Source organism: Ostrea edulis, chromosome 2 (assembly GCF_947568905.1).
Source record: "Ostrea edulis chromosome 2, xbOstEdul1.1, whole genome shotgun sequence".
Lineage (NCBI taxonomy): Eukaryota > Metazoa > Mollusca > Bivalvia > Ostreida > Ostreidae > Ostrea > Ostrea edulis.
Genome location: NC_079165.1, coordinates 7,831,412 through 7,844,164, shown reverse-complemented (window position 1 = coordinate 7,844,164; position 12,753 = coordinate 7,831,412). Strand labels below are relative to the sequence as shown.

General features: G+C 35.6%; 2 protein-coding genes across 2 annotated transcripts; both read left to right on the top strand.

The window, feature by feature from the left end:
• Positions 1-72: 72 nt before the first annotated feature.
• Positions 73-6,712, top strand: LOC125682414 (uncharacterized). The gene is made up of 4 exons (XM_048922953.2): positions 73-156; positions 788-950; positions 2,660-2,890; positions 5,961-6,712. The coding sequence occupies exons 1-4, from the start codon at positions 126-128 to the stop codon at positions 6,106-6,108; spliced, it is 573 nt and encodes a 190-aa protein (XP_048778910.1). The 5' UTR covers positions 73-125; the 3' UTR covers positions 6,109-6,712.
• Positions 6,713-8,815: 2,103 nt separating this feature from the next.
• LOC125681163 (ovomucoid-like) lies at positions 8,816-11,783 on the top strand. Its single transcript, XM_048921117.2, has 4 exons — positions 8,816-8,965; positions 10,005-10,149; positions 10,927-11,163; positions 11,370-11,783. Exons 1-4 carry the CDS (start codon positions 8,923-8,925, stop codon positions 11,506-11,508), a joined length of 564 nt encoding a protein of 187 aa, XP_048777074.1. The 5' UTR covers positions 8,816-8,922; the 3' UTR covers positions 11,509-11,783.
• Positions 11,784-12,753: the final 970 nt, after the last annotated feature.

Below are 12,753 nucleotides of genomic sequence, written 5' to 3'. Positions count from 1 at the left end.
TTGTCGGAGTCGTTTGATCTCACGCGAACTCCTTATATCTGTTGAAAATAAAATATGGCTTCTAATCAGACTTGTATACCTGGCGAGAAACGGCCTCGTCAATCGTCAATTCAATCTCGAAGAAAATGGAGCTGCCAAAATTATGCTGTGTAAAAGGTAAACCTTCATTTTCTTAGATTCAAGAAAAACAAACTTCCGATATTCTTTCTTATAAAACTGCAGTATTGAGATATATTATCATTAGAAAATAATAAGATTAACTATCTGAAGATTATTTAGAGTTTAAACTCATTAAACTCTCGTGGTCGTTAGACTTATACATCGTCTCTGTATTTTTATTCTTGAGAATAATCAATTTTAAAATCCCCTACACTCTTAAATGCACGAACAGACGTAAATCTTTCTACAAATTTTCTCAAATTCAATCGTGTGAATATTGCAGAATTATCTCTTTAATATCTCAGATGTCTGTTTTAATGGCAGTAAGATGTAATAAAATTACCAAGAAGTTCTAAATTCTACATCAAAATTCGACTTCATGATTCTGTAGCAGTGGCGGATCCTGAAAAAAAAAATCATGGGCTGGGTGGTTTGCAACCCTATACTTTGTAACTTTTCCACCCAATAAAAGGGGAGGGGATTGAAGCCCCCCCCTCCCCCCCCCCCCCCCGCAAAATGGCAAATAAAGAAGACCTTTTGTTAGGAAGTTGCAACCCCCGTAACTCCCCCCCCCCCCTAGGTTCGTCACCTTGTTGCTCCGCTCTCTCAACATCTTTGTCTCCATCAGGTTTGTTTGTCCTGATGACGTTACTTCCGGGATACTCCACGGGATTTTTAGTGGACACTACCGACATGTGCGACATCCTCCGCGTCATTGACTGCATCCATCATTACCAGACTAACGGGGACGAGACCATGTGTTGTACAGACGGGAAGACCTACCCCAACAAGTATTAATGCGTTCAGAGTATATATTAGAATACTATATATAGTGTCTGAAAATCGCATTACACTATTGGTTTCCGGGTAGTACATGAAATATATATACATGTATAAGCAAAATATAAACCCGAAGTTGAGCACCACGCCCGACATTATAAAAAGATATGAAAGAAAGCAGATACATAAAATCAAATAAAGATATTAAAGAGACTTAAACAAGACTGGTGAACGGGCGTCACAACGAGCAGGGTATCATGATCTACTAAACTTTATCAGGAAATTAACGCATAAATTAAACTCTAGATCCTTACCAATCCTCTGTCATTGATCTGTGACCTACATCTACCCATTGAATGGTACCGCCTAATCCTGACCGAAAGCTCATCACTTAACGTCATATTTACATAAATCATCATGGAGATTTGACCTTCCATGGAAGAAAACAATATGTAAAGATTGAAATGTTTCAAGATTGACTGTGCACCGTCGCCACGACTCCATTTATGTTCTATACGATTCAAACCTTTTCTACTCTCTGATTAAAGCAATTTGATAAGAGCGAATTTCATTTTACATAATAAAAAAACCATCTCCTTGACAGAAAAAAAGTGAGAAATTTAAAACAAATAGTTTTTGCAGCAATTGTTTGTGTGTTCTACGTCCCTTTGGGATTTTTCACTCATATTGAGAGGTACAATAACACATATCTATAACTAGGATTAGCGCTCAAGGCCGTACACATGTAGCAGTGAGGGTTCTTTTTACATGTCAATGCCTGCCGCGACACGGGACCACTGTTCTTAATGTCATATCATAAAACCCCATGATTCTCCTTTCTAAATGCCGAGCGTTTTGACGAAGGAGCAATCACTACCTATGTTCAAACTTAAGTTTGACCAGGCCATGACAAAAGCGGGGCTCGAACTCACAACCTCCTGGTTACGAAGCGAACACTCTACCACTGAGAACTCTACCGTGACCGGTTCGCAGCATTAGAAAATTCATATACCATAACGCCAGTGTTTGGCGGGACACAAATTTGTCGGATTTGGGTCTACAAGGGATACCATTAATTTTGGTGGATAAAACTTTGGTGAAGTGGTTTTCATTTATCTATGTAATGTATATGTACATTGGTGTTCTTACATTTAGCAATTTTCATTTTGGTGAATATTTAGAAATCGGATTTTAAGGAGGTACTCTACATCGTCATAATGGCTGACTTCCTTTAAAAATATGGATGAAAAAAAAATCAATATCAGCAATATTTGACTTGTCCTTTTCAATATAAATACTTAGCCGAATTGCTCAGAAGGTTAGCATACCGACTGCTGAACTGTAAGTCGTAGGTTCGAGTCCAGCAGGGGTTTTAATCCCCCCCCCCAGATTACCTTCTACTAAAACTACTTTTTGACAAAATAAATTAAATTTTAGAATTTTAAAATTCAAAATATTGTTGTACATATCCTCCACTTTTCATCTACATCAAATTTCTCTGGTGTAGCATACATGTACCTCCTTAAATAGGCCAAAATTATATACCTACTAACAAAACCGGCTGCACGGTAATGGAACTAATAAATTCAGTATTTAAGAAACAAAATCTTCATGCGTGGGTGCCATCATTAAGAAAAATTTAAAACAATCATATATTTATCATAAATTTTATCTTTTCATTTTAAACACTTTTTTAAAGTTATAAATCTATTTTGATTAGGTGTCTGTATGTTCAGGCTAAATGCGATAACGTAAGACTGGAACCTATACACAACGGGGCGTGTTCTGACGTAGACAGGAATCCTCGTCACGATAACACCACGGACAGTCCGGGCGCCATGCAGACCTCGGATAACTACACCATCACCCCCGAATTTTGTGCCGACACTCGACCTTGTCCGAATGACCTCAACCCAATCTGTGGAAACAACCGTATATTCTATGTAAACTTGTAAGTAGTATTTATTGCATTTAAATTTGTAACTTTGAAATACTGCAGTTTAATATACATGCATATTCTACCACGGTTATTGTAAAGATCAAAGGAATGCCGCTGTCATTATTCTGCGACATACCTTCATACGTAATAACTGATTACGAGAACATTGATACACATGCAAGGTGAAGATAACGAACAGTGATCATCTCGCTTATATACATTCGTGTTTTTGCTAATACAACAATAAAGCCAATAACTGATAATTCAATGTCAGAATCATAAAAATTAACCAATACATGTTGCGAAACTTTATAAATGACCGAAGAGCATTTATTATTCCATACATCAATCGTCTGCATTCCGAGATCGATACACATGTAAACGTGTCGATGTACAGACAAGTTAACCCTCTTATACGTATGTGTAGTTTTCTTGGACTGCATATGTATTCAAAGCAGTTGATATAATCCGTCAACATCCAACTCAAGATTTGAAATATTTTTTCAAATTAGATCTCGTATACCCCTAACATCTCACCTTTTTTTTCGCCAACAAAAAATATACAGGCCTAGTCTGTCTACATCGTTATAATGGCTGACTTCCTTTAAAAACATGGATGAAAAAAAATCGATATCAGCAATATTTGACTTTTCCTTTTCAATTTAAATACCTAGCAATGTAGCTCAGTAAGTTAGAATACCGAATGCTGAACTGTAGGTCGCAGGTACGAGTCCAGCAGGGGTTTTAAATTTTTTTCTGATTACCTTCTACTAAAACTGTATTTTTTGACAAAATAAAGTAAATTTGAAAATTTTCAACTTCAAAATATTGTTGTACATATCCTCCACTTTTCATCTACATCAAATTTCTCTGGTGTAGCATACATCCTTAAAATGACATGACGTCACGGTGACCGTAGTTGTATAGGAAACCAATCGGTTGTATATTTCTGAGGCGTAGTAGAATAGAAATAAAGTTCTTGTTTTCGTGGATGACACAGGATATCCTCCTCGGTCTCGGCTTTTACATTTCAAAGCAACATTTCTCGACCTCGGAGGTTATCCTGCAACATATACGAAAATGCGATCTTTAAAAATAGAATAATTTGACACTTTACGAATGGCTGGGATCCAACAACCAAGGAAAAATAAAACGTTATGTTTATTTTCACGTGCCTTCGTGACGAATTAAACATTTGATTTCTTCAACGTCAGGCCAAAATTAGAGTTCGAAATTAACTCAACTAATTAATATTTTCTTGGTCATGCAATGAAAACTCGCGTCTCTACTCACTCCCGACTATTTTACACTAAAATTGTAAAGAAGGGTGACTTCTTTCACGAACTGGAGTTGAATTACATTAACATCAAACCCGATCTTTTGATGACCGACCAGGTTTCATTTGCTAAGTTCTACATGTTCTAGAAGTCAGCTTCTATATTTCAAATTATTTAGTCATATGATAAACAAAAAACCCGCGTCTCTAATCACTTTCGACTAAGTCTTGCAGGCAATCTAACTGTATACAAAGATGGCCGACTTGGTATCGTTTCGTTGGTTTTTGTAGCCGGCTTGGATGTATCAAACTATCTAATTATTCAATAAAACAATTTTCACGGTCAATACAATACGTTGGTTACCCTCTCCCATCATGCATATTGTCGGACCTCAAAAATGTCAATGATAATATTGTATAGCAATATATGTATATTAGTAAATATGATATATATGTTATATTATATATTGATAACTATAATATGTCATCGTGTTCTGAATGGCCGAGATCCAACAAAATAGAAAAATAGAACCTTATGGACACTTTCACATGTATTGGAGGTGAATTTTGATTTTTCCAAAATCGGACCAAAATTCAATTGGGAATACCAAATTTGATACAATTTTGGTCCACTAATCATTTTTGACTAGGTCTCCCTCTCTAATGTAAAACTTATACGGTACCAATTTTGATGCACCAGATGCGCATTTCGACAAAAAATGTCTCTTCAGTGATGCCCAACCGAAATGTTTGAAATCCGAAATAACTATGAAGTTTTAGAACTGTGTACAAAGATGGCCGACCAGGTATTGTTGCGTAGGCTCTAATAGCTGCTTTCAATATTTTCATTTATTCAATCGAACAATAAAACAATTTTCCCCATTTTTGAGATCAATGCGATGGTTCAACTACCTGAAAAGTACAATATTTACAGAGTAAACATACACATGTATATGTAAATGTTATATATAAGTGAATATCACATATCAGTTAATGTAATGACAACTAGAAATTACCTAACATATAATTTCATTCGATCTTCTACATGACAAGAAAAGATGTCTTGCTTTCGCCTTCAACTCGACATTTTATCTATATATCAACGACATTTTATCTATTAACAATGCTCGCTTTTATTCATATGTTGATTCAATACATGTATACCCCAAATGAAGTCGAAATAAAAGACACCAAATAGTCTCCCACATCTGCATCATTTTTGGATATCTTATTGCACATAGACGGTTACGACAAACGAGATAACTTCAGCATATCCATCTTCAGCTTCCCATGGTTTTATGTCTCTTAACTGGATCGATACATGAGAGCAAGTTCCGCGTATGATCAAGTTTTAAACCGAAATATGTTTCTAACAAGTAAGTTGATGTCATGGAGTTTGCAACAGTCTCGTTCAAAGGAAGGATTTAGCAAATTATATGGTCGTTATACTGATCTAATCTGCAAATACAATTTATCATGGAGTAGAATGCTGTCGGGTATATTTCATACCAATTGTTAGAACGATATTTGCATACAGTTATTACTGCTTTTGACTATTGATTATTTAGTTTACTTGATCAAGATATAGGGTTCAAGGCGGGCGTGAGTAATCAACAGGGGGTGCTTACTCCTCCTAGGTAACAGTCCCGCCTCTGGTTTTTCAGTGTTCTGTGTTTGCCTTGCTTTCAATTTTGTATTCTTCGAAGGATGTATGAGATTGATCCTTGTTCGTTGTCTTCACTTTTTCATCTTTAAGATTTTGACTTTTATGAAGCTAAGTGTGATTTTCATGCTGTATATTTATAGGTGTGATTTTAACAAAGCAAAATGTAAGGACCCCAACTTACAGAGGATAAATCTGAGCGACTGCAAAGACAGCACCACCATCTACAAGTACAGACGCATGCGCATGCGCGCACAAAGAAAAGGCATTGGGAAACGCCGGTTTACGTAGAATTTTATATATTTATCTTATGAAAATGACTGATAAGACCATCCTTAAAAATGCTGATTTAGTAAATGACGCGACCATCACTTCATCATTGAGTAGGTAGTTAGGCATTGCTTTATTTTTCAACCATTTCAAAATCACAACATTAAAACCGGTTTTGTAATCTACAAGGAAACAAGTACTCTGTGCGCTAAAATTCCATGAATTCGGTTTTTCGGTTTTTGTGAAAAAAAATTAAAGGATGACCTAATATTATGTGGTGCAATGTAATGAATAACAGATGGTGATTTTTATATATTTATACGTGAATCTAGTAGCTCGAGGTCCTCCATTAATGTGTTATTAAGACATTACAAATGAACGGTATCGAAAGGAAACAAAATGTTAAAATCTGATTATTGCCCAAAGACATTGGAAATCACAGAAGCGGAAATGACAAGCAACAGCCTGACTCATCTAGTGCGAAATCTTCCGGAATGTTACTGAGATAGTATTTTTATGTTTGAAAATTGATTTTCAAATATTATTTACCTTTAACATTGCTTCTCTTATGATGTTCTGTGTTGTTATGATAATTATTATCATTAAAAAAAAAGATGTGCTTTTCTGTTTTTGTTGTTGTCGTTTTGTTTTTAGTTTTTGTTTTTCGCCCGATTCTTAACAAATTTTATTTTTCCATTTTTAATGTTTATAGTGCTTAACTAGGATATTTCCAATGGTCAGCACAAACCTGAATATCAGTTGTCGAGTTACAGAATTAACTTGTAAACTGAAAAAATGTGCTTTTAACAAAACTTTTACTCGTATATTTAACCTGTGTAAACAAAAGCATGGCACTGACATTAACTGTAATTTTGTCACTAAAAATTGAATGCAAAGAAAATTGCTCTATATTTTATATTTCAGTAATAACACCAGTATTTGATTCCTCAAAGCAGACACATGAATATGTATGTTTCTTTGTGATTAAATAATATCTGTTTGCAAGCCAATTATTCTTCCTTATATACTTCTTTACACTTAAAGCGGTTACATGTATCTAACGTAATTTTGTTAGGTTAGTCTTGTTTTTGTACAAAATAAATGTTTTTTAGTCATTGATATACATTCCTTAGCCAGGGAGAGATTTTGAGAAGAAAAACTGATTGCCATCACTTTCACAACTAATGGATTGTCATCACTTTCACAACTAATGCCACTTTAACATTTTAGCGGTTATCCTCAGTTTATTTCAATGAGTGCCTTTAAAGCTATGTAGAAAAAAATCCACTCGTCTTTAAAAATACGGTTTATTTGGGAAGTATTGGAAATTCCTTTCTCACTAATAATTGTTTTGAAGCAATCAATACAAACAGGACAAGAAAACGTATTGACGTCAAATTCGGTCGCAACTGCTTGGTAACTATTAAAACTATATAAAATGAAAAATTGAAGTTAACGAACAGTGATCAATTTCATAAATACCATAAAGAATACGAAATTGAAAGTAGGCTAAACACGGATCACTTGTAATATCACAGTTGGGATCAGGTATTCAGGATAAGCAGTGCCCCATAAACTATGTAGAGCAAACCATTTAGAAACCTTCATATCGAAGCTTATTTTCCATGCATTAGTACATCACTACAGTTCATTTTGGCAGGCTAAGGCACTTGTTCACATTTTAGACAATACCCCATTGCATTAGATAATATCCCATTGTATTCAGTAGCTTTCATCTCTAAAGAAATAAAGATATTCATAAGTACAATTATTTAAGTATGTATGTATAAAGCTACAGTAAACTTCAATTTTTAATGAATTTTATTTTTAAAAAGTTATGAATTTAGAAAACATGAATAAAATAAAGCATACAACAAAGAGAAAGTAAATGCTACAAATTTACAACCTCTGATAACTTAAAAATAAAACCATAGAGTTAAATTGTCACTTTCGAAAATAAATAGTACGACTTAAGAGATCCTGCATACCGAAATTATTATTTATCATATATTTTATACCGTAATTCAATTCAATAGAATAATCAAATAAAATGATGGCTTTGGATATATAAAATCAAGTTTATTATTTTATAATGTAGGCCCGCACTAAATCACAGTGGTCTTTCTAAAACCATAACACATAATCCCCCGCCTCCTGATGGCCAATAAGAAATATATTTCATTATGAATGAGAAGATCAACAATATTACCCCGGGTTAGAATAGGTCCTCGGTATACCTTGCTAGTCGTAATAGGTGACTAAATAGGGGCGACCGTGAAAACAGAGGCCCTGTGTCACAGCAGGTGTGGCACGATAAAGATCCCTCCCTGCTCAAAGGCCATAAATGTCGAGCATAGGCCCTTCACCGGCAATGGTGATGTCTCTACATGAGTGAAAGATTCTCAGGAGGGACGTTAAACAATATACAATCAATCAATCATATCATCTGATTGGTCTGAGTGATGAAAAGAACTGATATCATTTATATATGACTAAGTGATATTAACCGTTTGTTTGAGTGATATTGAACAGGTGATCTTTCACTTCTTACTCAGGTAATAAATCCCTTAACAGCACCTCATAGTTTTTACAATGCTGGATATTACAACAAATATCGAAATTTAGGTTGATCAGATATTTCAGAATTTCTTTAACAGTTCTAATCGATAAAGATTCCATGGCCATCATAAATATGGTATCGTCTTAATCTCGAGTAACCTCACATTTATCTTCTTCAGAGGGTCACGTTTTGAAGTCCTACATGAATGACGTCAAAGGACAGGTCTCGTTTCCAATTATCATGTCAACTGAATACACTCTCATCAAATAGTCAGAATGATAATCATACCATTCATCGGAGTTTTCTTCAGTTTACAAGGTAAGGATCGGTGTTTTGTCAGTGTCTGAAGAGAAAAAGACTTCGTGATAACAGGGGATCTAGTTCTGATTACTTTGTATGGCGTACTGTTATGCCATATTACATCATTCCAAAACATATTAGAACAGTTCCCTGCACAGGGGCTAAGCCCGTTTTGGGCCCGAACTCTGTGATACCATAAATATAGATAGTATTTATGGTATTACAGAGTTCGGGCCCAAAACGGGCTTAGCCCCTGTGGTTCCCTGGCTAAATCAATCTTCATTTAAATACAAAATGATTGTATGTCTTTTCCTTAAACCGCCAAACTGTTCAAAATTGAAAATAGATGATTATTTACTAGACTAGTATGACTGTTAGTTTTATATTGAATGGAAGGTGAAGATAACGAACAGTGATCAATTCCATAACTCTTATAAAAAACACAAATAGAGAGTTGGGCAAACACGGATCCCAGGACATACCAGAGGTGGGATCAGGTGTCTAGGAGTAGTAGGCATCCCCTGTCGACCGGTCACACCCGCCGTGAGCTCTAGTACGAATGTCATTCTTTTACTAGGCTAGCATGCATGTCTTTCATTCATTCACTAGGCTAGTATGCATGTTAACCAATTACTGGACAAGTATGAATATTCTTTATTTCATTCATTGAAATATAGTTCGGTAATCTAATGTCAATCACCAGCACAGGATGAATCTAGGCCATTCAGTCAACTGAAAGGTGACTGAATGGTTACAGATGGTGGTTTCCATGTCTTCATTCGACTAAACGGCATAGCTTCAACCTGCGCATGTTCATGTTTTCATTGTAAACGAAGGTAGAGAAACGTTATGAGGGGATAATGATAACACACGGATTCTTGTCTTCTAATTACTACCGTCGAATTTGTACAGGGAGGTAACTCCGCGTACAGAAACAAATATCTTTATGCACACTAGGGTCTAAATTTGGTTTTAAAAATTAAAAACCAATCAAAATTGCATCATGTTTAATTTTTTTGCTGTGATGTCATTGGGCGGTGTTTTTTCCTTGTTATAGCGGTCAGTGCTCTAGACTTTCCGATGACTTGGCAGGAGTTGTCGTCCCTGTGCTATCAGGTACTGTTGTTGGACTGCAATAAAGGGTACATCGCTGATGGCGACGAGAGATTGTGCAGTACCGACGGAGTCACTTACCAAAATTTGTAAGTACTCTATACACTGGCTGTGGTATCCTAGTCATATGTAAGTACATAAGTACTCAAATAGACTGGATGTGGTATCCCGCTAGTCATTTTTAAGTACTTAATAGTTTGGCTGTGGTATCCTATTGATTAGGGTGTTTGCTTTGCAACAGTGGGGAGGGGGTGTCCCGGGTTCGATTTACAAGCGCTAAATTAAACCTTTAACGTTTTTAACACGGGGGATAACTGTTCCTTCACCAAGCGCACTGCATTAGAAGTAAAAGTCACAATTCTTTCGGATATCATCTTACAAAACGCAGGTCCCGTGCCACATTCGGCCTTAACTAAGCATGATAAAGAACCACCACTGCTCCGGCCGTAAACGCCATATATAGGTAAAAATTTGTGGCGCGTTGACTAAAACAATAAAGACCAAATCTTATAGAAACTCTAGAATAGCAAGAGGACTTAACAGAGACAAATAAAACAATGACACGCATTCCCAAGTTCGAGAAGTTGATATTGCCTTCCATCATGTGAAACTTACAGTCGTTCTTCGCTTCTGTATACACCCCTTATGTGTTACCCGATATCAAAATTTTCTCACCTCCATCATTCTTTTTTTTTTTTTTTTTATTTCTTACAAAAATGTGTTCACCTTCGCAAAAATTCAAGACTGTGTTGGACGCATCTATTGCATGAAAATTATCTTGAAGTGAATAAGAGTTAAACTACGGACCATACAGTACGAAATAGGACTGTCTCCAAAGTCAAAATCTATAACTTGTATTTTCACAGTTGTTTATATGCCCAGGGCCGATGTCGAAAGCCGGATATCACACTAGCCTATTTTGGAGAGTGTTTGAATTCAACCAATTCGGATATTAGTGGTGGTCCCATGTCGTCTACCCCACCACCGCATACCACAACGCAGGACATCATAGTCCAGGTATTTTGCGCCCAAGCCACACTAGATTCGTGCCCACTTGAATTGGATCCGGTATGTGGCACCGATGGAAATTTCTACCGAAACGAGTATGTACCATTAACACAGTATTTACTCATATCGTTTTTTCCCCAAAATTTGCACTAATTTGAATTTAATGTTTTCATTCAAAAATAGAATTTGTTCCAAATAAAGGTGTTTATTCATTCAAAATTACTACTGAAATAAGTTTTCAATAAATACAGATTATTATAATTTTTTTTTTTTTTTTTTTACTTTTCTTTCATCCTTTCAGGTGTTTTTTCGCCATTGCAAAATGCACGCAGAATTCATTACAAACACAAGTGCTGGAAAACTGTAGTACCGACCAACTCTCTGTCGACAAGTCGTCACCGAGTCCTAGTATCTCCAGTATCATCGGTAGGAAGAAATAACCGCTTTTACATTCTGTAGTGTTGAAATAGACAGACTGGAAGAAAGTTGGTGGATGTAAAATTAAAATCAATGGAACTAACATGAAAGTTTGTCGTTGACTGTGATGAACCGAGACTCTCACAAACTCTTGCGTCAAGGTTCACGATTTCAACTTGAATGTTGAAATTCAACTTTTACAAAGTATTTATTTATTCATTTTCTCAACAAGTCATTGAGCTGTTGTGTATCCGTTTCATGAATATGTGTATTAACCCGCAATTAAATGTGTACAGATTTCTTGTTTTGTTGGTTTAGTACAAATGTATTCTTTGGCATTCCTGTTTCTCTTATATTCATAATTTACCTACATCATCAATTTTGGAATCTGCCTTAGAATTATGTACACACCAAATTGAAGCTGTCCTTATACATTTAATTAGTAGATCAAACATTTGATTTACAAAGTTGCCCTTCCACATCAACAGCAGACTAAACATCTTACCAATTATATACCAGGATGAGACTCATGGAACTTAAAATTGACACTGGACTTCTTGTAAACATGAGTTGATCTATCGCTGAAAGTACAACAACATCGAAAATTGCTAAAGGCTGTTCTAAGTATGACAGCTATTACAACTTGGAGTTTGGAGCACAATTACAAAATACTTACATGTACATACTAGTTGTATATCTGATATTTATATTAGCTGTTATGGAAGCATATGTCGTCTCAAAAAATCTGGTATACTTGTTACAAGTAGTAGTTAATGCTAAAACACACCAGCGTAAGCAGATACTCGATTATTGTATGCATATGTCTATACGGGCGATTTGCGAGCATTGTTAAAAATCTACAAAACTACTTCTTGTAAAAGCTCTTATTGTTGATCTATTATTGCAATTGAAATGAAAAGCCGTTATTTAAAACAAAATTATCCCATGGCTTTACAAAAACAATGTAAACTTAATTACATTGGTCCAAGAGAAAAAGAGTGCTATAGTTTAATAATAAGATCTTTGTCTTGACAAACCGACTCGCTCATACACCGTTCATCCAGTGATACTTTACCAACTCGCAAAACACGAAGAAGCAAAACACCGCTTTAAAGTACAAATTACATGTGTAGGTTCAATACCGGTAATACAAACCTTAGTTTTACCACTAAGTGGTTCTCTTTGGGTTACCGTACTGGAGGCTACCGTAGAAGCGTTGTCGACGTGACGTCCATATTGAATGGCTTCCATAACATGGTCTTAACGTG